The sequence below is a fragment of the Mustela putorius genome, unplaced genomic scaffold (assembly GCF_011764305.1).
Source record: "Mustela putorius furo isolate JIRA1106 unplaced genomic scaffold, ASM1176430v1.1 tig00000407_pilon_pilon_pilon, whole genome shotgun sequence".
Lineage (NCBI taxonomy): Eukaryota > Metazoa > Chordata > Mammalia > Carnivora > Mustelidae > Mustela > Mustela putorius.
In genome coordinates, this window is record NW_025421373.1 from 29,110,761 (window position 1) to 29,137,317 (window position 26,557).

General features: G+C 44.9%; 1 protein-coding gene across 2 annotated transcripts in view; it reads left to right on the forward strand.

Annotated features, from left to right (window-relative positions):
• CYFIP2 (cytoplasmic FMR1 interacting protein 2) overlaps positions 1-26,557 on the forward strand; it is a 124,801-nt gene that overhangs the window by 4,773 nt on the left and 93,471 nt on the right. For both annotated transcript variants that reach the window (XM_045079613.1, XM_004737727.3), the window contains exons 2-5: positions 15,792-15,991; positions 17,473-17,562; positions 22,406-22,483; positions 24,007-24,108. In XM_045079613.1, coding sequence (XP_044935548.1) covers positions 15,875-15,991; positions 17,473-17,562; positions 22,406-22,483; positions 24,007-24,108 — 387 coding nt within the window. In that variant the 5' untranslated portion in view covers positions 15,792-15,874. The remainder of the gene's footprint in view (positions 1-15,791; positions 15,992-17,472; positions 17,563-22,405; positions 22,484-24,006; positions 24,109-26,557) is intronic.

The following is a 26,557-nucleotide window of genomic DNA, read 5'->3' on the forward strand; positions in this document are numbered from 1 at the left end:
GCAAGTTATGAAGGGTGAGAAAAGAATTCAGGACTAGGGGTTGTCCGTCATCCTTCAAGTATGTTATACTGTCACATGGGAAAGAAAAATAAGGACCTGTGTCTTATGGGTTAAGGTGAGATCGGTATGCTCTAAAGAAGTCCCCTCAGAGTCTTCTAGCAATAAGGCTGACTTAGATGTGATATCATAGAGGACTATAATGTTTTAAGTTAAAAAATTTTTTTTTTACCGGAAGACATGAATTTGGGCCACTTGCCAATGTAGTCAACAAGTTGTTCCTGTAGTGCTTATTAAGTAAATAATGTGTAGAATGTACCCTGATCTGTACTAGGGCTATGGGTGGAACTAAAAAAAAAAAACAAAAAAAAGACTATTCTTGGTTTTGGTGATCCAAAGAATAGTGAACACATAAAGCAATTTATAATGCAGTAGGAAGTTGTGAACGCTGAGACTGAGCACTTTAAGAATCCAGAGAAATGGAAGTTTAGTGGAGTTTGGCTGTTCACAACTTCATGGAGGCCTATCTTGAATTGGGCCTTGACAGTGGTCAAGGGTAGGATTCCAGAAGGGGAGAGAACAGTCTATTGGAGAGTGGAGAGAGTTGGAGCAAAGGCAAGAATGCTCATGGGCAGGTTCATGACCTCTCATACATCTTGGCCAGAGTGGGTGTCCATGTTAGAGAACCGTGGTCTTGAAGGAAGCCCTTGGCATGGAGGATCCGTCCGCTGCCAATGTCACTTTTGTTTTTCGAGTTGGACGTGGACAATATTGACATGCTCAGCCCACCACAGCCACAGCCAGCCCCTCCCCAATGCACCCCCACTCAGGGAAAGAGATATACCTGCCAGCAGGGGTAACATGGGAGCCCTTGGAGCTCTCCCAAGCATGTAATAAAAAGTACCTTGTTTGCAAACCTCATACTTAAACTGTCACTAGGTAAAAGTTGCCCATAAGAATCTTGACAAGGGACTTTTTTGGCATCACAGTAGAGAACCACCGCCCGACCAACCTTCCTATCTCACCGGCAAGGAAATGACCTTTGTAGAGGGAGTGAAGATGCGATTCCAGGGCCTAAGTCGGTCTTCAGTTGGAGCCATAGTCGAGCTGCAGCCTCGTGAAACAGGCCTGCACCGTCTGCTCTTGTGGCTGAACTTGCCGTTTCGCTCTTTGTTTCCAGGGCAGACGCAGGGTGACTGGCTTCTCTTCCTGAGTTTGAGCAGGTGCTGCTGAGACGCAGCTCCTCTCCCCAGACAGAGGTCACGTTGGCACCCCTCACGTGGTGGATTGTCCCAGGAGGCCCCACTGGGAGCAGATCGGCAAGCTGGCAAGCTGCTCTCAGAGACATGACTGCCCACCCCACCCCATCCCCGCCTCCCGCCCCGCCAGAGGATGGGATCTGCCCTGCCCTGTTGGGTTATCAACGGAAAGGCCCCCTCAACCCTCAACACTGACAACACAGGAAGCAGCTGGGTAAAACGGCCGGCAGGAGGTGGGGTGGCAATGTCTCTAACCCAGCCAGAGTCTTTCTCTTCGCTGTAAGCAACCAGGAGGGTAGGCCTTCTCCAGAGGCCCAAGGCGTGGACTTCTCTGCTCTGTCCTTCTGTCCCTTGTGTGGAGAGAAGCTGCTGGGGATGGGGGTCTCTGTCCCAGAAGACCTGCAGTGAGGGAGTCCAGGAGGGAAGGCTGCCTGAAGACAGTGCTAGCGACTGGCCAGATGGCATCAGAGATGCTAGGAAGGAGGCCTTGGGTTGTTGTCTTTAAATTTAAAAATTTTGATCAACGCAATACATGCTTTCAAAATAGTGGGGTGCTTGGGTGGCTCAGTTGTTAAGCAGCTGCCTCCAGCTCAGGTCATGATCCCAGGATCCTGGGATGGAGCCCCACATCGGGCTCCCTGCTTGGCAGGAAGCCTGCTTCTCACTCTCTCACTGTTTCTATCTCTGTCAAATCAATAAATGAAATCTTTAAAAAGCAAAAACAAAAGATCAAATAGTGTGCAAAGACGCATAATGAAAATAGCCATCCAGTGCCCACCTCCCCGGAGAGGCTGTCACTTCTAACTCACTGTTTCTCCCAGCTCGTGCTTCCAGATCTCTTAGGAATATGCTTACGCTGCCATTTTTTGATTTATCTGCTCTATGCATTGTCTGTTTACTTCCTGCTGTGATAGATGAAGACTTCGCTTTCTTATACCATTCACCTCCCTCCCCTGTCCCCATCTCCCAATATAGTGAGAGCTCTGGCTTTTTTTTTTTTTTTTTAAGATTTTATTTATTTATTTGATAGAGATCACAAGTAGGCAGAGAGGCAGATGGGGGGTGGGGCTTGCGGGGAGACAGGCTCCCTGCTGAGCAGAGAGCCTGATGTGGGGCTGGATCCCAGGACTGTGAGATCATGACCTTTGCTGAAGGCAGAGGCTTAACCCACTGAGCCACCCAGGTGCCACTGCGAGAGCTCTGTTTCAACCTAAATCATGTCTGAAGCATCTATATTATTAAGACATGTAAATGATGATCACTAAAAAGATAGGTAATGTCCTTTGATTTATCTCCTTTCCTACATAGCTTTTTTGTTTTATTGCAGAGTTAGAATTTTCTCCCTTCCCCTTCCTTCCTTCCTATTTAATACCACTTTTTTTTTTTTTTTTTTTTTTTTTTTTTTTAAACAGCTCTGTCCTATCTGTTAGTGTATCAGATCCTCCTATCTTCCGGGGAAGTTACTGTGTTAACCCCAGCTCCGCCCCTAACTAGCTAAGTGACCTTGCACTGGTCTGTCTAATCTCTCAGCCTCAGTGCCCGCCCCTCCCCCCCCCCACACACACTCCCAGCAGAAAGAAGGAAGGAGGAGGACTACAAACTGGTCTTTTTCTCATTCTAAACCTCAAAGCCCATTCCCCCATCTCAGAGGCTGTTGCTGTCTGAGCAGTCTCTTCCCCAGGGTGGGGCAGCCCCCCACCCCCTCAACAGATGGCAGTGCAACCAACTTGAGGGGTTTGGGGTGCTGGTTTGGGCCCTGCCCCACGGTGGTCCAGCTTGTCCTTCGGTCTAGGGGCTGCCCCATGGGGTCCTTTGGATGGGTGTGTCTGTTGCTCTCTGGTTCTGTCCCACTTCCTCTGGTGATTTTTATTCAGTGGAATCTGTGCTTGTCGGAAGGCAGCATCGTGGTTCCCAAACTTGCCAAGCTCCTACTCCAGCTCCCTCTCTTTGTACCACTCCTGCATATGTAATACCCAAACTGTCCCCAAGTACTCACGCACATAAGAACATTTTTTGGTACTGACGCTTCAGTTCACCACTTAAAGCATATGGTTCAGTAATTTTCAGTATATTCACAGAGTTGTGCAACAGTCATCGTGATTGATTTTATAACATTTTCATCACCCCAGAAAGAAGAACCTTCATGCCCATTAGCAGCAGCATCTATTTCCTCCAGTTTCCACCCCAAGCCTATGGACCCACAAATTACTTAATGTTTCTTTTGATTTGCTCACCCTGGGCATTTCCTTTAAAAAGCACACTATGTTTCTTTCCCTTATCAGATTTTTGAAGTGCATGTTGTGGCATGTGTCTCTACCTCATTCTTTTTTATGGCTGAATAATATTCCATAACAGGGATATACCATATTTTATTTACCCATTCCTCAGCTGATGGACATTTGAGTCATTTCCAGGTTTTGGCCATCACAAACGGTGGTGCTGTGAACATTTATGTACCGGTTTTTATGTGGACATATATTTTCAGTTCTCTTGGGATTAAACACAGGAGTTGCAACGTTGTATTTGGTAACATTGTGTTTGAAACTTGGAGGGACTGCCAAACTGTTTCCCAAAGTTGCTGCACCATTTTACCTTCCTTTCAGCAGGGTATGGGGGTTCCAGTTTCACATCTTCACCAACATTTGTTGTTACTTGTCTTTTTGAGAATAGCTGTTCTAATGGATATGAAATGATAACTCACTGTGATTTTGATCTGCATTGCCCCAATGGCTAAAAATATTAATAATTTTTATGTGCTTATTGCCCATTTGTATATCTTCTTCAGAGCAAGGTCTGTTCCTGTCGTTTGCCCATTTTAAAGATTGGGTTGCCTTTCTGTTACTGAATTTTAAGAACTCTTTGTATAGTCTATGTAAATAGCAGACGACGTCCGGGTGGTCTCTTCCATCCTGTGGATTGTTTTTTCACTTTCTTGTTGATGTTTTCTGAGGTACCAGAAAGTTTAAGTTTAATTTTGATGCTATTAATAGACAGCTAATAAAATCAAAGATACCTAACCTACTTTTTATTGCACTGCTTGTACTTTTGATGTCATTGCATATTCCCAAGTCACAAAGATGTACTCCGGTGTTTTCTTCTAAGAGTTTTACTGTTTTGGCTGTTATAGGTCTTTGATCCATTCTGAGTTGATTTGTTGTGTGGTGTCGGGTAGAAGTCTGGCTTCATTCTTTCACATGTGGATATCCAGGTGTCCCAACACCATTTGTTGAAAAGAATATCCTTTTCCCACTGAATTGTCTTGGTACCCTTGTCAAAAATCAATTGACCATAAATATGAGGGTTTATTTTTAGAATTTCAGTTCTGTTTTATATCTTTATACCAATACCACACTTTCTTTTTTCACACTGTTTTGATTACTTTAGGTTTGGACTAAGTTTTGAAATTGGGAAGTGGGTGTCCTCCAGTTTTGTTCTTTTGGGAGATCGTTTTGAATTTCTGTGTGAATTTTAGGATTAGCTTGTCAATTTCCTCACAGACGCCATCTGGGATTTTGATGGGGATCACCCTGGATCTGTATCAGTTTGTGGAATACTGCCATCTTAACAATATTAAGTCTTCCAATCTATGAAAATGGGATATCTTCCATTTATTTGTGTCTTCTTCAATTTTTTGACAATGTTTTATAGTTTTCAGAGTGTATATTTTATGCTCTTTTTTTGGGCAAACTTATTCCTAAGTATTGTATTATTTGTGATGCTGTTATAAATAGAATATTTTCGTGATTTCATTTTTTGACCATGCATTGTTAGTATAGAGAGATACAATTGACATCTGTGTGTTGACCTTGTATCCTGTAACCTTACTGAACATGGTTGTTCATTTTAATAGTTTTTAGTGGATTTCATAAGGATTTTCTATGTATAAGATTAAGTGTCTGCAGATAGAGATAATTTTACTCCTTCCTTTCTAATGTGGATACCGTTTATTTATTTTTTTTCTTTCCTAAATACACTGGCTAGAACCTCCAATATAATGTGGAATAGAAATGGAGAGAGCAGACATCCTTGTCTTCTTCCTAATTTTGGGAAAGCATTCAGTCTTTTACCATTAAGTCTGAAGTTGACTGTAGATTTTGTTTTGTTTTAGCTGCCCATTATCAGGTTGAGGAAGTTCCCTTCTGTTCCTAGTTTGCTGAGTGTTTTTGTCATGAAGGAGTATGACTTCATCCATTTTTCTTTCTGCATATACTGAGATGACCCTGTGGGATTTGTCCTTTATTCTATGATATGGCTTATTACATTAATTGATTTTTGGATGTTAATGTTAAACCCATCATACATTTCTGGGATAGATCTCACTTTGTCATGATGTATAATCCCTTTTATACAATGCTGGATTTGGTTTTGTTGGGCAGATTTTATTGAGCACTCTCTACCAAGCAAGCTGTTTACATGAATTAACTCATTCAGTTTTCAAAGCCTACAAGGTTGGAACTGTTATTTTTCCTCCTATCAGAGACAAGGAAGCTGGGGCTCAGAAGCATAATGCCATCTTCCCAAGGTCACAGAGCCAGCAGTGGCAGTCAGGATTCGAACTAGTTCTTCATCTCACTCTCACCAGATAAACCACCTCTCATGAACATATCAAGAGTGATGTGAGGTGATTTTCAGATGATACCCATTGTTTTCATTGTTTTTATAGTTTATAGTTTCCCTTTGTTTATGGCCAAGTGATACTAGTTCTCTGTTAGTGATTGTAATCTGAGCTTCCTTCTAAAATACATTTATAAAACCAAACATAAAAATTCTTTATAGACAAAAATATTAAGTAAGTAATTGTATAGACAGTTTATGGGTATGACTGCATATTTCATATTGATTTAAGTTATCTGTGTTGTCAGTAGTGAAGGAGAAGGAATGGAAAAACTAGAAATGAAGACATGGCCTATTCAGGTCATCTCATTTCTCCTGTGTCGTCAGGGGATTCAGATGTGTTCATGCATTCATCTGCTACTTCCTCAGTGCCTAATCTGTTTTCAGAGCTCTGTTAAGGTCACTGAGGTTTTCAGTGACGGCTAAGAAATGGCCTGTCACCTCATGGAGCCTACACACGCATACCTCATTCTACACATCTGTGTTTTCTTTCACGGGCAAACGCAGATCGATGTCCGGTGGCCACCTGGACCTCTGTATTTCACAAGGAGGGTTCTGAGGCTGCCTGGGGACTCACTGAGAAATAAAGCCATTATCAATTAGTAAGGGTGGCCCGGACATGGAAAGAGGAAGTATCAGTACTCGCCACCCTTCCCAGGCAGCACGTGTCAGCAGAGAGGTACTGCTGGTGGACCTAGGAGTGCCATTGCTGTGTCACAAGGTCACTCTCTGTTCTAAAATTTGAGGAACTGCTACAGTTTCCCAAAGTACCACACTGTTTTACTTTTCCTACTGGCCATGTCTGAGGCTTCCTATTTCACAGCCTCACCAACACTGGAAGGGAGCAATTACATCCTAGCATGAGCGACCTTGAAGGATGAGTGAAATCAGGTCATACCGTGAGAGAAGGGAGAGAGTTTATTTCAGACATAACTGTATACAAAACATTGAAGCTTTTCGCTTTAAGTGTTCGCATGTTAACTATTTGAACCATTTTGAAGGAGTTCTTTCTAAAATATAAACAGGTTTTTTGCTATTTATATTCCTTTTCCTCCGTTCCCACTTTTAAAATCCTGGTATCTTGGACATAGTGATGGCTTTCTTGATGTCTTGGGTTCCCTGGCCATTACTCATGAAAAAAGATTTTTACTTGGGAGAGAGAGAGGGAAAACACGAGCAGGAAAAGGGGCAGAGGGAGAAGTAGGCTCCCTGCCCGCTTCCTGCTGAGCACAGAGCCTGACCCCAGAATCCTGAGATCATGACCTGAGCCAAAGGCAGATGCTTAACCAGCTAAGCCACCCAGGTGCACCTACTCATCGACTAAATCTTTATGTAGCTACAAATGTGTGCTTGAAACTGTGCTGAGAGCTGGGTGTTAGACAGCTCCTGCCCTCAAGAAATTTGTCATTTAGGGCAGGAGAGAAGATGTGGTAATAGGTGTAATAAAGCATTATGGATGCCACAGAAGTAGGGGCACACTGGGTTTTAAGGAGAGCCAAAGGGGAAAGTGAATTTGTGTAGTGGGTAAGAGAGTCAGAAAGGCTCCTTAAGGAGTTAACCATTCCCTTCGGTCTCCCCGAGCCCTAGGGTCATCCTGGCAGTGTATGAAGTGTTTGGTGGTTGTGTGCTATGATATTGCTGATACTTCTTAAGCTATTGGAATACGTAGAGTTCTGCTTCTGCACTTTGTGGCCCCAACTCTCATGCTTGTAGTTTCCTCTCCATCCTGCATGGCTCAGCCTCTCCTCTCCAGGCACCACGGTGAGGCTTGCTGCTGTCAGCGTTGGGGCAGCGCCTAACTTACAGCTTTATTTTATGGACCAGGTGATGCATTAAAAGAAGTGCCAAGTGGGCTGCAGTGAGGTTTGGAGCCACAAGGTTTGATCATGGGGTCAGTGGAATGTTCTTGTAAAATTCTTCACCCCAAGACTGTTCAGGAAAAGCCACATGCTCCATTCTGGTGGGGTCTTGGGAAGTCCTGTAAGATGCACACGGGTGACTCTGAGCCTGCCTGGGTCCCGCACCTGTGAAAGAGCTGCCTCCGACATGTGGAAGGGTCTTGGTTGCAGAGGAAATACTGACCCGTGGCCCCACGTCCTGTCACTGCAAACCTGGGTCCCTGCACAGTCCCCAACATGCCAAGTGTGTATGCATAATACACTCCAGTTTCCTTCTTTGGATTTTTCCTGCTCAGTCAAATGCTGTGCAAGAATACATTTTTTTAGGGGGACAATGTAAGCCTCCTTTTATTTCCTATGTACTTATTTATTTGCGCATTTAATTATACAATATTTCTATACATAAATACTCACATATTTATCACTTTTAACTGTGTATTTAATTGCTTTCTAGCTGGAGAGATTTACAGGCAGGGAAAATATTTCCTGACCTCTTGATGTTTGTAGGACCCAAAGGTGACAGTTACCTAATCTTTCTAGGTTGGCAGAGTCTTGTCCTTCTTGAGGAGGGAAAAAAGCAGCCAACCTGGAGGGGAAAAAAAGAAGTAAAGTGCTTGGTACCTTTTATAAAGGTACAAAAGTAGGTGTGGTCTAGAAGAAAGGGCATTGAACTGGGAGTCAAGATATCCGCTTTCTGCCCTTAGCTCAGCCACCAGCTGGCCACGTGACTTTGAAAGAACGTTTTTCACTTCTCAGTAACCCTGTGCCCTCCTTACAAAAACAGCAAAAATAACACCTGTCCTCTCGAAACTGCAGGGTGATTGCGACTGAGGAAATCAATATGAAAGACCTATAGAGTTGAGATGTTAGAGCTGAGATAATAGTAGTCCCCTCCTTTTTTTTTTTTAAATAGAATTGTGGCAATGTTTGATTCATCCATTCACCACGTTAAAAAGAGGCCACCCGCCTGCTAACATTTCCCAAGGGCTTACTTTGTGCCTGCTATTGGGCAGCATTCCACATTCTGTAATGTTATATAATCCCCAGAATAAATCATCGAGGGCAGGGACCGTTATTAATTATTGCCCTTTTAAAGGTAAGGAAACCGAGACTCAAGAGGTTAAGTAATACACTTACGGTTATGTAGCTAGTAGGTGGCAGATGACAGATTTGAACCCAGGCTATACTTAGCTCGGTATTCCAGCTCAGTAAAAAGATCTTGTTATTTTTCCTTTTCCTTCCAGAAAGTCAAATAGGAAATGACAATGCAGATCTTTTTTGCTTCTAGATCTTTTGCTGGGTTTAGGGTATGGTTAGTCAGCACCTGCGTTCCCCAAGCCAGGTTCTCCTGGCACCCACCTGGCATTTTGGGGGCCTACCCCCACTTGCTCGGGCTCCATCAGCCATGTCAGCCAGGGTGCCCCTAAAGCCCTTCTCCAAAGCAGATTGCCTTGGAGCCCAGTGCTGTTAGTCCTCGGTGAAACCAGGCCACTGCGTTCGAGCTCGTTAGAGAGATGCTGAATTTAAATCGGCTCTGAATGCCCCACCCTGAGAGGCCGCAGCTGTGCCTGGTAAAGTGACTCTCCCAGAACACTGTTCGTTTTTAAATATTTTTATGAATTTCTCCTCCAAAGAGGCAAAGTGGCCACGTGTTCATTGACTGGATATAAAGACTTACTCTCCTTTGGCAGATTGCATAATAGGCAGGACACTTGAGCCAGAAAGCAAGTCCTTATTTTCACGTGTATTGCTTAAAATTTCCAGAATGTCTTTTTTTTCTTTCTGATTGAGTTGGAGTTGGCAATGACTTATAGCCCTTGAGTTAAAAATGTCTGATTTCCTTCTCCCCGAGACAGTGAATGATCTTTAAACAAACACAGGAATCCATTAAAGAAGCTGTATTTACAAGGAGAAAAGAAAGGTTGCATTTACAGAAATAAAGACTCCTAATATACTGGCTGGTAGGCTGTTCACTTACTGATTCTCTTCGAGGGAAGTGCAGGGGTGTTATTGTGTTAAAGGGAAAACCTTAGGGTTATTCTGGTCGATGAGTTATTTTGAAGTGTGTGAAGTCCAGAAGAAACCCAGGGTGTAGGAGGAAGGTGAAGGGGAAGATCATATGGCAAGTGAGAGTCAGGGAAGGTGAAGGAAGGGGAGATGGGTTCAAGCTGGTGGTGTATACACCAAGCCTGAGGATTTCGAGAACATTTTGAAACATGTGGCATTGAATAGAAAGATACAATAAATCCCTGTGTAAGCATCACACAGCATTAACAGTTACTAGTTCACGGTTGTTTCCTCTGTTACTCACTTTCTCCCTCTCTACTATTATTTGGAAGCAAACCCCTGTATCATTTTATGCATATTTTAGTAGATATTTCTAAAAGATGCAAACTCTTTTAAAATATAACCTTGATATTATTTTCACATCCGAAAAATAATAGCACGTTTCTTTAATACAATCAAGAACCCAGTTACTCTTAAATGTTCCAGTTTCCTTATATACGATTTTCTTCTGATGGCTTGTTTCAAAGAGGATCCAAACAAGGGGACACACTGTGGCAGTCTGTTAGTCCCCTATCGGCAATGGCTTCCCCTGGATCTCTTGTTTTCACCCCCATGGAATTTATGTGACACTGAGTCATTCGTCATGCATAGTTTCCCATAGATTATATTTTACTGATTACATCACTGTGGCATATTCTAACGTGTTCTTCTGTCCTGGTCATTTACTATCAGTGGGTGTCAAGGGCTTGATTGGGTTCCAGTGTTTTGCTTTGGGTCCAGCATTCTTTGTAAGGCGATGGTGTGCTCTTCCATCAGGAGGCACATGATGTCTGATTGTCTTTCACTTAGGGATGTTAGCAGTGGATGATCATCTGTGCCTATATCCATTTGAGGAGTTAGAAATATAGGGATTTTTTTTTTTAAAGATTTTATTTGTTTGACAGAGAATGAGAGAGAGAGAACACACAAACAGGCGGAGCAGCAGAGGGAGAGGGAGAAACAGGCCCTCTGCTGAGCAGGAGCCCAGTATGGGGCTCAATCCTAGGACCTGGGGATCATGACCTGAGCTGAGGGCAGATGCTTAACTGACTGAGCCACCCAGGGATATTTTATTTGTCAGTATTTCTGGGGGAAAAAAAAAAGAACTTCTCTATCTCTAGAGATGAACATTCCTCTTGTTTACCCAGTGGTCATTGTGTATAGGAAAGGCATATTAAATGTTTGCTTCTTTGCTTTTTTGTGCCTACTTTCAACATAAAGGTAGTTCACTGTCATCCTCCAGCAGTAACAAAGTAATTTTAAAAAACGTTTTAGTAAGTGTCCTTATGATTTCATGGATTTACACATATTTTATATTGCTTCCGTTGTACTGAGTTATACTAACTGGTGCTCTCACAGTGCCCCTTCGTTGGCCAGTGGATGCTGCCTCCAGTTGGCTCCTAGGTCCCTTGGACACACCGCGGGAGTCCTAGATAGAGAGCTGCTGCTTTGCTTTCTGCTCTGACAACTTGTTCTAAGCCTTTCGTATACATTTTTTGTCCCAGACCTGGACTGAGCTATTTCTCCAATATTTTGGTTCTTTTAGCAGGAAATAGTATTTGCAGACCAAAGCCAGGCAGTATAAGTGTTCATTGCTCATGGGTTGGTCATTGTGTCCTTGTCTTTTCAGTGCACAGAGCTAGGAGATAAACACACATACCCATACATACAAACATGCGTGTATATGGTATATTTAAAGTCAAAACATGTGATGACTTCCTACTGATACCCCAAATTCATATTCAGGGCTATATAGTTGACTTGGTTTTATATGTCCTTTCTCTCATCAAAAATACCAATTCTTAGCACCACCAGGAATGATAGAGCATTCCACAATCACTAATTTGTCTTACCTTACAGCGCATTCAAACGTTCTCACTGCCACAGTTAACCAATTTTTTATGAAAAAAAAAGCTTGAGATATTTTATTGCAACTCTTCATAATTCTTAAGCTATCTTCTGCCAGAAATTTCTGAGTTTTAAAATCACTTGGAGGGGTGCCTGGGTGGCTCAGTGGGTTAAAGCCTCTGCCTTTGGCTCAGGTCATGAACCCAGGGTCCTGGGATCGAGCCCCGCATCCGGCTTTCTGCTCAGTGGGGAGCCTGCTTCCTTTCCTCTCTCTGCCTGCCTCTCTGCCTGTTTGTGATCTCTCTCAAATAAATAAATAAAATCTTAAAAAAAAAAATCACTTGGAATAGGTTCTTTCTGTGTAGTTATGCCAAAAACTAATACACATATGCCTTAATTTGTTTTATCTTGCTTTTGCCGGGTAGTGGTTGTTTTTTTGTTTGTTTGTTTTTGAGATTTTATGTATTTATTTAACCAAAAGATAGCACAAGTAGGAACAACAGGCAGAGGGAGGGGGAGAAGTAGACTGTCCACCAAGCAGGGCACTGGATGTGGGGCTGATTCCAGGACCCCGCCATCATGACCTGAGGCAAAGGCAGCCACTTAACTGACAGAGCCACCCGGAGTGGTTGCTTTTTAAATTTGAAAATATTTTATAATTATATAAATATTTCAAAGTCAAATCTACATAACGGGTTATTTTCAAAGAAATCGTGCCTCTATCACTACCCATTTAACCATATTCCTGCTTATCCTTCTTCCCCAGGGATGGCCAGATTTTAAAATTAGGTGGTTTATCCTTCCATTGTTTGTTTTTTAATGTGTGTGTGCATGTATACATCACTCCTTTCTTAGATAAATGACAGTGTATTGTACACAGCATATCCTGGAGATCACCCCAGACTTGGCGTGTACAGATGGATTCCTCATTCCTATTTACTGCTGCCTAGTATCTCGCTGTGTGGCGGCACATGGTCTATTCAGACAATCTTCTGTTGAGGCGTGTTTGCATTTTGCACACTTTTGCTACTGCGGGTAGTGCCCCGGTGAATAGCCTGGTGCCAATGTCTTTTGCATTTTTATCGACGTGTCTTTAGGATAGTTCCCTAGAAGTGATTACTGGTCAAACAGTGAAATGCTTATATGAGTTTGTTAGATATTGCCAGATTTCCTTCCTTGGGCTGTTTCACATCCTTACTAAGGTCCTAGGGATGGAGCCCAAGCCTTTTATTATTAAAAAGCCATGCCTGTGCTGGATGTCTGGGTGACTCAGCAGGTTAAGCATCTGGCTCTTGATTTTGGCTTAGGTCATGATGTTGGGGTCATAAGATTGAGCCCCACATCAGGCTCTGTGCTGTGTGTGGAGTCTGCTTGATATTCTCTCTCTACCTATCACTCTATCCCTCCCACCATCAATAAATGAATAAATAAATCTTAAAAAAAAATTGCTGTGCCTGTAGTACTTTGGCATAAGCACCTACAATTGAAAAGACTTAGCTCAGGGCCCCTGGGTGGCTCAGTCGGTTAAGTGTCTGCCTTCGGTTCAGGTCATGATCTTGCTGTCCTGAGATCTAGTCAGGACCCCAGGATCGGGCTTCCCTGTCAGCGGAAAGCCTACTTCTCCCTTTTCCCTCTGCCTGCCTCTTCCCCCTGCTTCTGCTCTCTCTGTCTCTGTCAAATAAAAAAGTAAAAAAATATTTTTTTCAAGAGAAGACCTAGCATGGAGATGGACCTTGTGTCAGTACATACAGACTTGCAATGTGAATCTCAGCACTTGGAAGGAAACCCCAGATCTGGAGCTGGAGACATCTAGATTCCAGCCCCAGCCCCACACTTTTCAGCACTTGACCTTGTGAAATTACTTCAGTTCTGAGCTTCTGTTGGCTCTTCTGTAAAATGGGAATAATCATAGCACCTACCTTTGTAGGGTCCATGCAAAGTTAAAATAGGGGAATGCTTGGCAGAGCATAAAGGGTAAAGATATGTTGGCTTTATTACTACTACTACTACTACTGCTGCTACTACTATTATTATTTTAATTAATGAAGAAGGTTCTTAGGGCTTTGGTGCTTGTAGATCATTATGCTCTATAAAATTATTAGTCCTTCCTATAAAATGAACATAAAACTAATGTAAGAAGGGAGACAATTTTTTGTGTGTTGGTTGGCAAATGGTTTTGCTGTAGAACTGGATACCACACTTCAAATTCAGGGGAGAGAACAGGAAGAAGCGTAGGTATGGAGAGGACCTAAAACCACCCCCATGAGGCTGAGTGCCTGAAGAGAACAGAGGGGAAGTCACTTCTGGGCTCCTCAAGCCCTCCTTGGCTATGGCCTTTGCTGTTGTCCCAGGCATGATGGGGAGGTGTTGCTAGAAGACTCAGTGATGGGTGCAGCAACACTAGCTGCTCAGCCCTGACCTGCCCTCCCAGCCATGGGCCGGAAGGAGACACTGGTTTGGGGCAACATGACCTGGGGTACACTCTGCAGCCCCTATACCCAGCAGTCATGTCTGTGACCCTTCTCTGCCCTCGTGTTGGATACCACATTTCCTGACAAGCAATCAAGACACATTTTCTGACACTTCAGAACTCTAGCCTGCAAGCCTGTCTCACACTTGCCTGAGATTGGGGAAGGGAGGGGTGCTCAGACCATCAGCACAGTGGGCTTTCTGTTGGTTTCCTTATCCAAGTATGCTAAAGGGGCAGCTCGCTGTTACTATTAATCGTATGAAACTCAGTTTTTAGACTTTCGTTCACCTAGTCTGCTCTTTGTTTTGTTCTTTGCTTCATTTATTTCAGCTTTTGTAATGATCAGTGCCTTCACTCTCATTTCTTTGGGTTGATTTCTTATTTTAGATTTTTTTTTTAAGATTTTATTTATTTATTTGATAGACAGATATCACAAGTAGGCAGAGAGGCAGGCAGAGAGAGGAGGAAGCAGGCTCCCTGTGGAGCAGAGAGCCCAGTGTGGATCCCAGAACCCTGGGATCATGACCTGAGCCGAAGGCAGAGGCTTTAACCCACTGAGCCACCCAGGTGCCCCTTTTTTTTAGATTTTTGAGTGAAAATTAGGTTCATTTAGTTTTACTTTCTTATTTTCTGCTAAATGCATTTAAGATGTTTATTTATGTTCTCTTTCAGTCCTAAATGCTTTATAATTTCTATTTGAATTCCTCTTTAATGACGAATGGCCTTGAGGTATTTTTTACAGATCTTCATAGGTAGGGGTGTTTTTTAGGCTGCGATCTGCATTTTTGATTTCTAACTGTACTCATGGTAATCAGTGAATGTGACTTCTAGGATGTCATGTTTGGGGGAACTCCTGAGAACCTGTTCTACGGCCTAAATCATGATCTTTTTTTATCAGCGTCTCACAGAGGCTTTGAAAAAAATGAGTATTCTGTTTGCTGGGGGCTGAGTTCTTAAAATAGTAGTTAGCTCGGCCTGGGTAAGTAAGCACGTCTTCAGATCCCCTTTAGCCTCACTGCCCGATGCAGCTCTCGTCAAAGCCACCACACTCCGTCAGGGTCCAAGACACAAAAATACCCATTTTTAGGACTGATTTGTTTGGTGTGCCTCACAAAAACCCCTCCAGGCCAACGAAGATCATGGCACTTCCATTTTTGCAAATAAGGTTAAGCATGCTAGGGTCTGAATTCTTTTAGTTCTGGCTTACTTGGCCTGTAAAATGTAGGCCCTGGTTTCAAGTGGAGAATCGTGGCTTCTCCCGCACAGGTGTTGGTGCTGTGCAGTGATTCAGGTGCGGACCGGCTGCGTATCCTCAGAAGTAGCCAAAGCTGGGGACTGGTCACGGCCTGTGTCCAGTGGCAGGCCCATCTGAGGCCGCTGGGCCTTCGTCACGGTGCTTGTTTGGGTGTCCCATGACTGTGCCGAGCCTTCCCTCCTCATCCGTTCTGTGGCCAAAATACCACCCGCTGTGTTGATCACAGGGGGTTGCGGGGTGGCCCCGTCCAGACATAGATGTTCCAAAAGAAAAAAAAAACAGCCCAGGATTTTGTGAACTGCAAAGAGATCGTCAACTATCAGGCATCAGTTGCAAACACTTTGTGAAGAAGGAGCGAGTGCAAGTGGTCTCAGTGAGTGTAAACCCTCTTTCTTCTCTGGAAGGAGCCCCCCCAGGGGGAGGCTGAGAGACCCTTGGAGGCCCCTGACGTCCCTCTCCGTCGGCGCAGGACGGGGCAACCGCAGCCATGACCACCCACGTGACCCTGGAGGACGCCCTGTCCAACGTGGACCTGCTGGAGGAGCTGCCCCTCCCCGACCAGCAGCCATGCATCGAGCCGCCGCCGTCCTCCATCATGTACCAGGTCTGCTTGCCCAGAGCCCTGGATGTCCCCCGAGGGCTTGCCCTGAAGGCCCAGGGAGGGGGTCTGGCTGCCTCTGAAAGGTGAAAGGTCCCGAGCTGATGGAGTCCCTCACGCCCTGCCGCAGCTGAGGATGAGGAATAGATTAGCTCGTAAACGTACACCAGGGCTGTTCTCCTCCCCAGGGGAAGGCTTGTTGATCCGCTCTGACCCCAAATACCTTCCTGGCGGTTCCTGCTGCGGCACCAACCAAGGATTTGGCAGCTCTCATCTCATGAATTAAATATTACAATTTAGAAACCCCTGGAGCCTGCCTGGGTAATTACTTTTCCGTCATGTATGTGAGAAGAGCTTTCAGCTCCCCATAGCAGCTAATGGCTCAGGGGAGCCAGTCACCATTGTTTGCCTTTGCCTGAGCTTGTGACAAACCATGATCAGATTGCTCAAAACCATGACCGATCCCCCTCTCACCTGAGGGCAAGCTGGGAAGGGCATCGGTGTAGCTAGAGTCAGCCTCGCAAACAGCCCCTCGTCTTGGCATGCTGGTTGAGTATGCCACGTGAGGAAAGAATAAGTTATACAGATTTTTAGCTGTATTTGATCTTTTGTAGGTTCTGGGGCTGCAAACTGAGACTAAATATGAATGCATAATATATCTTTAATTTCATTCAGTAGATTTTATTAAGCACAAACTTCGCTGAAGGGTCAAGTCACAAACTTGGCTTATTCACGTTTTCTAACCCAGGTTGAATTTTTGATTACATAAGTATGTTTTTTATTATAAGCAATACAGAAAAGTATAACACATCAAAATCACCCTGTAACTGTGACTACACAAACCACACACACACACACACACACGCCCCTTTTTACTATAAATATAAATATATATCATACATAGATATAGATATTTTTAAACAAAAAAGAAACCATACTACATATATTGGTCTATGATTTGGCTTTTTTAACTTAAAATTTATTATGGGTATTTTTCCATGACAATACTGCAATGCCACCATTTTATTTTTAACCACGACTTTTAAGTCCATCGTGTGGATATACTATGACTTATTTAGCCTTTTGCTGTTAATGGACGTTTGGATGGTTTCCAGTTTTTTCTGTCACCAAAAATGCCACAGTTATCGTCCTTGTATGTAAGCATCTGCAGCCTCAGGTGAGTGTTTCTGCAACTGCCGATGAAAGCGATGCCCATCTTGACTTTCAGCAGCTAGTTAGGTTTCTGAAGTTTACCCATTTACTTCCAAGTCTCAGGCAACCTGGGGAAGCAGGTGCGGGCCCCGTCTCGCCGGCGCCTGCCCAGTGTGAGTGAGTCAGACTGGGATTTTCTTGGGGGGAGATCAGAGGACGATAGGTTTCCACAGAGACCTGTGGCATTGGTTCGCAGCGGTTTGGACTCATTTTTGGACACCTCGCCACCTTGGACTTGTTTTCCAACAAATGTTTCTGTCCTCTAATTCCTACAGGCTAACTTTGACACAAACTTCGAGGACAGGAATGCATTTGTCACGGGCATTGCAAGGTACATTGAGCAGGCTACGGTCCATTCCAGCATGGTAAGTTGCCGCGATCCTGCCAGCACTGGAGGGAGGGGCAGGTGCTCGGCTCTCCCGGGAGCTGCCTGCCTCAGTCAGACCCGTCTCCATAAGCCCGTTCTCATGCCCTGCCCCACCCTCTCCCAGGGCCCGGGGCACGCTGTTCCCGTCTTCCAGCTTTGCAAGCCCTACTACAAGAGTAGGGCCCCACCTGACCCTACTCTTCCCGTTGCTGAACTTCTGGAGCAGTGTAGGCTAACATATGATCAGATCCTGCCTTGTCTTATACTCTACAGCTTACTTTCTGGCTGGGTGGACATTTCTCTCTTGACCAAAGCAGAAGATTTCTCAGAATGAAGAGATGATGGTTGTAGAATAATATGTTATTGACCCAAGGAAGTTGGTGGTCCGAGTTATTCACGGGGGGTGGGGGTGAGGGGGATGGTCGGATAGATCTGTACCTGACCCATCTGTGAGGAAGCCCCCTCTTTCCTCTTGGGCTTTCATTGATGTTATTCTCCTGCAGCCCTGGAATTTGAAGCATTCCAGAATCCTCCTTCTGAGGCTTCGTCTGCAGCTCACTGCACCTCACTGTACCAGTTATATGCTAAAGCCTGGACTTACCGTCCCTGACCCCATCCGTTGAATAAATACTGTGTACCTGGTTCCTGCAGAGACTGTGCTAGATGTTGGAAGGGGATGTCCAAGGACAAGTAGGGGCCAGTCTTGATTCTCAGTGAGGCAAGTGGGAAATAGACAAGTTTCCCCTTTATTGAACACTTTCTGTGCAGAGAGTTTATTTATTTTAAATTTTTTTTTAAATTCCGGTGTAGTTAGCATACACGGTTATATTCGTGTCAGGTGTACAATACTGTGATTCAGCACTTCTGTATGTGACTCCGGGGTCATCCTCTCCGTCCCATTCTACCCAGCCCCCACCCACCTCCTCTCTGGTAACCATCAGTTTGTTCTCTGTAGTTAAGAGTCTGGTTTTTGGTTTGTCTCTCTTTTTTTTTTTTTCCCTCTTTGTTTGCTTATTTTATTTCTTAAATTCCACATATGAGTGAAATTATATGGTATTTGTCTTTCTCGGACTGACTTACTTTGCTTAGCATTTTAGTCTCTAGATCTCTCTAGGTCCATCCACATTGTTGCAAATGGCCAGATTTCATTCTTTTTTGGTGGCTGAATATTCTGTTGTATATCTCTACCACATCTTCTTTATCCATTCATCTATCAGTGGGCACCTAGGTGGCATCCATCTTTTGGCCATTATAAATAATGCTGCAATAAACAGGTGCATATATCCTTTCAAATTAATGTTCTTGTACTATTTTTAATTGGGGGGAAACTTCCAAATGGACTTCCACCGTGGCTGCACCGGTTTGCAATCCCACCAACAGAGTGCAACAGGACTCCTTTCTCTACATCCTCGTCAACACTTGGTGTTTCTTTTGCTTTTGATTTTAGCCATTTTGACAGATGTGAGGTGATATCTTATCATGGTTTTGATTTGCACTTCCCTGATGTTTAGTCTTTTTGAACACATTTTCATGTGTCTGTTGGCCTGTCTGTATGTCTTCTTTGGAGAGATGTCTATTTGTAAGTTCTGTTTTGGATATTATAACTGCACTGTTTGAGTCAGTTCTCACCTCTACCCTGTGAGACAGGCTTTATCACAATACGCATTTCACAGACAGGGAAAACCAGAGTCCAGAAAATTTAAGTAAATTACTCAAGGTCCCACCACTGACAAGTGATGTTGCCAAATGCAGGTCTGTCTGACTACAGAACCCATGTTCTGGATTACTCTGCAGGCAAATAGAAAATGCACAAAGTCAAAGGTAAATGACATGGTAAAAGTTTAAAGGTCTGTGTTTTTGAAGGGTCTTTGAGAGGGTCAGAGAAAGCTTGATAAAAGAAGGGACTTTTGAATAGGGCCTGATATACTCTATGTATAGACACACACACACATTTTAACCATATGTAAGATGACTTAAAATGTATAAGATATTCTCATACATGATATCATTGGAGCCTTGTAACAGCCCTGTGACTTGCAAAGGGATCATTACGTCCATTTTAGAGCCCTGAGAAAACTGAGACCTGGAGAAGTGAACAAGCAAGTTGCTCATGATCCCACAACTAGTAAATCACAGGGTGGAACCTGGGATCCAGGCTTTTGATTCCGAGTCCTGATCTCTTTCCACGCATCTCTGCTGTCCCACATAGTTGGAACTTATCTGTCAGAGATGTGGTGGGGAAAACATCATCGGTGGTGGAAACAGCAGGAGGAAGGACACAGACAGAGGTTCTCAGAGACTCCTGGGGTTCGGGTGTCTCTGCGCATGCACATATACAATGTCCCTTTCTGTGCCCAAATTCCCTTTCCTGAGCCACACACTGGAATTGCCTTGAGAGCATTAAAAACTAGTGGGGCCTTGGCTCCTCCCCCAGGAATCAGGGTTTGGCTCTGGTGGGGCATGGCCTGGGCATCAGGAGTGAACTGGTGTGATTGGGGCCAAGTCAACCTGAGAAAACTGGTGATACTTTCAAGGTAAAAGGTGAGCCCAGGCAGAGCCAGGACCAGGACTTAAGTCTTCCTGAGGCCCCACTTAGGGCTCTTTCTGCCACACCGTCCTGACCCCTGTCCTCCAGGCATACAGTAGATCTGGTGGATGGGCACTGAAATACCCACAGGGCAGAGTCTACACCGTTCTCATTTGCCACCCTGTTCACGGCATGCAGTACGGAGCCTGCGACCCCGACCACTTAGTAAAGCGTTCACGGAGTGAAAGTCAGACTCTTCCACCTGCTAGTGGGCTGTGTGATGCTATCACTTCCCATTTTGACCTCTGTTCTGAAGGAGGAGCAGCAGGAGACCCACAGGCTTGATCTTGGTGCTCTCTGGTCCCAAGGACAACATGTTACTGATTTTAAAGGGGGTCTAAATTAAGAATTGAAAGTATGGCTCCTCATCGACATTTGCTATGGAAAACAAAATTACAAGAAGTAATAAATTCCAAATTCGATCTTGTGCTAAGGAGATATTATGAAGTAGATGTGATACATGGAATAAAAATATTAGGCTCATTTAAAAAACATTTTTTTAAAGATTTTATTTATTCATTTGATAGAGATCACAAGTAGGCAGAGAGGCAGGCAGAGAGAGAGGAGGAGGAAGCAGGCTCCCTACTGAGCAGAGAGCCCGACTTGGGGCTCAATCCCAAGACCTGAGCCGAAGGTAGAGGCTTAACCCTCTGAGCCACCCAGGTGGCCTCCCCAAAATTTTTTTAATAAAAAAAATTAGGTTCATTTTTCTATCAGCACAGACATTTACAAGAGAGATGGTCTCGTGATGCCATTTTTATTGTTTTTTTTTTTTTGTCAACTTCATACAGCATCAAATTCACCATTTAAAGGGTATAATTCAGTGTTTTTAGTGTATTTACAATGTCATACAAACATCACTGCCATTTTATTTCTGTCACCACAAAAAGAAACCCCAAGCCCATTAGCAGTCACTCCTAAGTCCTGTCTCTCCCCATCCCCCAATCTGCTTTCTGTTTCTGTGGATCTGTCTGTGCTGAGCAGCTCCTCTGAAGGAATCACGCGCCAGCTGGCCTTTGGGGCCTGGCAGAAGGTTCTCCGTGTTGATCCACGCCACGGCCCGTCTCAGCACTTCCCTCCCACCTAGAGACCAGCACTGCTGCTTTCTGTGGCTGTGCCACCCCATGTTTATCCACGAAGCAGTCAGTGGCCGTTTGGCTAGTTCCCACCTCTTGGTGTGAGGAGAGCGCTTCTGTGAACAAGGGTGCACATCTCTGTGTGGACGTGTGTTTTCATTTGTCTTGGACGTATGTACCTAGCAGTGGAATGGCTGGGTCACGTGGTGACTCCGTGTTGCACTCTTTGAGAAAGTGCCGGACTCCTCTTTTTTTCCTAGTAATACTCTTACTTCCCTTCATGGACCACCTGACGTGGGTGTGTGTGTATGTGTGTGTGTGTGTGTGTGTGAGATTTAATTTTCATGAAATCCTTGGAGGTTGTCCTTGTCATTATCATTAAGCAGATACTAAATGGAGAATTCTAGGTTAACTGACTTCTTGACGATCAAAGGACTAAGAAGTGATGCAACTGGGATTTGAGCCCAGCTATGTAGAACCTGGGTTTAGGGCTCTTAGCACTTGGCGAGGTGAGGTGAGTCGTCACTCTTTTTTTCGGATTCATTTTCCATGCTCTTACCGGTTTTGCCATCTGCTGGGAATTATTTTAAAAAATGGAGCTTAATCATTTTCCTGATTCTGGAATAGTAGCATGGGCTCTTATAAAAGGGCAGCCTCGTACTCTGTCATATGAAGAGTGAAAGCCCCTGTGTGTCCAGCCCCACAGAGAGCTCACTCGTTAGCTTCATGCCTGTTGTACCAAAGTATTTTTCAGTACACAGCAGTACACTTTCATAATTATTACTCTGTTTTTTTCACCTACCGGCTGTACATACTGTTTTGCTACTTGCTTATTTTCTTGCTAACAGTATACCCGAGACAACTTTTGATCTGCCGCCTTTTTTCTAAGGTGTTTGTCCATCTTTGAAAAATGTGACCAGTTGGTAGCTCCCTGGGGTGTCTGAGAAAGCTCCCTGAAGCCGGGGTTTCTTAAACCTAAGGGTGTACCTTGGAATACAGATTTTGATTCCACGGCCCAGGGTGGGGCCGAGAGTCTGCATGTCTCCTCCGCTTCCTAGGTCTCCACGATGCTGCTAGTCCCCCGGCCACTGTGAGGCACTGAGGCTCTGGGGGGCCCTGAAGGAGCCGTCTGTCACCAGCATAATTTCTCCCTGCTGAGGGCATGTTTTGCTTTTCAGAATGAAATGCTGGAGGAAGGGCACGAGTATGCGGTCATGCTTTACACCTGGCGCAGCTGTTCCCGGGCCATCCCGCAGGTGAGCCTGTCCTTGCTCAGTGGCTCTCCGGGGCCCTCCGCTTCGGCCCCAGCCAGAGAGCTGAGCTTTCCCAGCTGACGGGGAGTGAGGCAGGGCCTGGTAGTCAAAGGAGCTTGCTCAAGACATGTGGAGAGCTTCCCATACCACTGATGACAACTTAAAAAATACTTGTTCAATTTATTTCAAGATCAGTATGGACTACCTGTGCGACATCCAAACCATGGCCCAAAGGTATAAAGTAAAAAGCAAGACATCCGCATCTCTTTAATCCCACCACCCAAACCCACCTCCCACCAAAGCATAATCACTATGGATACGTTGCTGCATATTCCTCTGGATCTTTTTCCTTGAAATCACGACTGTTCCTACAAATGTTATTGTAAATGATCATTGACTTATATTTATAAATGTATGTTGTTTATACTTATATTATCCTGCCATTTGCTTTTTTCCTCTTAATTCCTTTTTAGTAACCTTTTTGTGTTGACCCATGTAGCTATTCTATTTACCGTAATTATCAACATCATATAGTTCATGGGTCCCATTATAACAAAATGAGCAAACCACAGGTGTGCAAAGTAAACAGAAGCTATTCCTCTCTCTTCCTCCTAACCTTCATCCCCAGAGGTAACTTCTTATTAACAGTTTGCTTTGAACTCTTTCAGATTTTCTATGCCTCTATTATATATGGACACACAAATGCACACACAGTTTTGTTTGGTGTTTTGTTTAACAAACATGCAGTTCAATTACCCTTCACGTCCTGCCGGTTTTTTCACCTGTCAGTTTATGGTAGCAATCTCTCCACATCACTTCTAGCTTCCCCATGTTCCTTCTAGCAGCTTTATGATGATATCTATGAATATATCATACTTTATCCATTTAATCATTGACTGGTGGGTATTTACCTTCGTGCTACCATTTTAAGAATTCCTAAGCAACGGTGTGGAGAATATCCTTATTCTTAACCTTCGCTCACTGTTCAGTTTCACCTGACCAGTTAGCAGTCTTGGGTGTGCAGGCTATGAAACAGCTTCCATGAGATTCCGATGTGTTGAAAACCAATGGACAGAAAAAATGGGTTTCTGGATGTGGCCAGGCATGGCTAGGGGGCCTCACGCTGTGTGCACGCAGAGCCGTGGCTGGCACATTGTTCTCTGCTTAGATGCTGGTGGGCTGCAGTGAGTTAGGAGTGGGGGAAAGGCTGAAGGAGGAAGACCTTGCAGACCAGGGTAGGTGTCAGCTCAAGGTCAGGGCACTGAACAGATTGAAGAGGAGGGGGGTTTGATCTCAGAACCAGCTGGTTTCTTTCCCACAGCCAGGGTCTTGGAAGCAGTTCTGCTCTTGGTCAGACCCATCAGACAGGGCTCCCCTGGCCCCCTGCTCACTAGGGTGATCACTGCATTTATCATCCTAAATGAGGTGCCTTCAAGAGTGCAGAAGGGCTCTGTTAATAAGACGACAGATGTGAACCAGAACTGCCTTGGCAAAGGAGGGTGTGTGATTCCCCCTTCTCCCCGCAGGTGAAATGCAATGAGCAGCCCAACCGGGTCGAGATCTATGAGAAGACAGTGGAGGTGCTGGAGCCGGAGGTCACCAAGCTCATGAAGTTCATGTACTTTCAGGTGAGGGTAAGGGTGGGTCTGAATCAGAAGACTCAGAGAGGCGCGGCTCTGCCGGCTGCTGGGGCGTGGATTTTTGACTCAGCTTATTTACCTTACCCACTGAGCAGATACCCCTTGTGTGCTCCTGACACACCCCTCGGTGAGCAAGATAGACAAGCCTCCCTCTGTCCCCGTGATTTACGTCTTAGGGAGCCCATGAGTGTGTTTCGGGAGGAGGAGAGACTGCCAGTAAAAAACACACAATCCTTTTCAGGGTGTAGTCAGTGCTGTGAGTAAAACCAAATTAAAAAATCCCAAGTCTGGGGTGGAGGGTGTCTGTGACCTGGGGTAGCTGTGGGGATGGCCTTTGCACTGAACTCTGTAGGTGACAATCATCTGGCGTGTGGTAAACAGAGAAAGAATGTTTCAGCTGGAAGGAACTGGGCAAAGGCAAAGGTCCTGGGGCCTGAAAGGGCATAGCGTGTTTGAGAAATAACGGGCAACCAGGGCGCCGCAGCGAGTAGGGCGGCTGCTGGAAGGTGACCCGGGGAGGTAGAAAGGACCCGGTCTCTAGGACACTCTAGGCCGAGAGATCAGACATGAAAAGATTACGTGCATTTCACTCAGGCCTCATAGAAGCCCCTGGGTCCTCGTGACACACATTCTGGTTTGAGGTTTTGCAGCACCGTTCTGGCCGCTGTGTGGGAAATGGATCGGAGGTGGGGAGACGGCTACAGATGCAGAAGTGGGAGGGGAGAGAAGAGTGACAGCAGGGATGCCAGCTGGGAAGCCAGGAAGAGGAAATCATTTCAGGAGGAAAAGAGAAAAGAGCGCCGTGGGGCCTCCATGAATGGAAGGCAAGAGGGCAGGCTGCTTCAACAGGAATGGCCAAGGGAGAATAAAGCAGAGTGGTTGGTTCCGACACTCATGTCCGAACCTGTGCGGGAATGCAGGTTGAAGACTTCGAGGCTGGTCTGCACCCTGGGGCGGGAGTCGTGGCACACACTCTGTGCCCTCCACACGTTCCACGGAAGAGCTGGGGTCATCAGGAGCCTCGCAGGCCCTGGCCAGGTGTCCATCCCATGCCCAGCTCTGCCCAGGTCTCTGGGGGCAGGAGATGGGAATGGTTGGGGAGGGCGCACATGCGTGCAGCCCAGGGCGGGAGAGCTGCTTCCGAGGCAGAGAAACTCAAGGTTCTGCACACTGTCCCTGTGAGCCTGTGTGTTCTGTAACATCTAACCCCTTCGGCTCTCTCACCTTGGAAATCATGCCTCATCTCCGGTGTGTGGGGGGATAAAGGAGTTCTCTTTGTGGAGAGCCAGATGGAGTCCTGGTTGCAGAGTAGGTGTGACAAACGGCCACTGCTGTGACTAGCATCATGGCCCTGCCCTCAGGGGCTGGTCTCTTCAGGAAGGCAGGCCCAAGAGAGAACTATCCAGACACCGACTGAGTACTAAATGGGGGGGGGGGGGTCTTCCGACAAACAATTTAGAGAAGGGAGGATCTGGTGTAATCTGGAACTATATTGTTGAACACAGTAGCTGTTAGCCATATGGGACGATCTATGTGAAAACGAAATAAAGTTCAGGTCCCCCAGCACACTAGCCATGAGGTGAGAAGGGCTCAGTAGCCACATGTGATGAGTAGCTTCCATATTGGACAGTGAAGTTATGAAACATTTCCATCATTGTGGAAAGTTCCACTGGACCTGGACTTGAAGAAGAGAGGATGGCTTGTCTGGGCTTTGGAGGAGGGGAATAACTGACTGGGACAGGGTATCCCATGTCCATGGAGTGAAGTTCACATACCAGGAGGGATTTCTTCCCCCTCCCCCTCTTCTTCCTCTACTTCCTCCTCTCTCTGTGTCTCTCTCTGAATTGCTGCTTTAGCCTATTTTTGTTATTGGTCAGCTGCTTTTTTTGGTAACAGATTTTTTGAGATGTAATTCACATACCATACAATTTATCCTTTAAATTGGGCAATTCAACCATTTTTTATTCGTATATTCACAGGGTTGTGCATCCATCACCTCGATCAGTCATAGAACATTCTCACCACCCCCAAAAAAATCTCATCCCTTTTAGCTACCACCCCATTATAACCTCCCCTCCCCCTCTCCAGCTCTAGGTAACCACGAATCTGTCTCACGTCTCTATGGAGTTGCCTCTTCTGGACATTGCATATAAATGAAATCACAGAATAATGTGATTTTTGGTGACAGACTTGTTTCACTTAGCATATTGTTTTCAAGATCCATCTGTACCAAAATATATGACAAAATACTAAGCTACTGTATGGATCTACCAGATTTTATTTACCTATTTATTAGTTAATAGACATCAAGGTTATATCCACTTTGGGATTATTTATGAACAGGGCGACTGAATATTCATGTATATATTTTGGGATAGACCTATTTTCATTTCTTTTAACTCTTCTCCTTGCTTCTATCTTTGCCCCCTACTGTGGA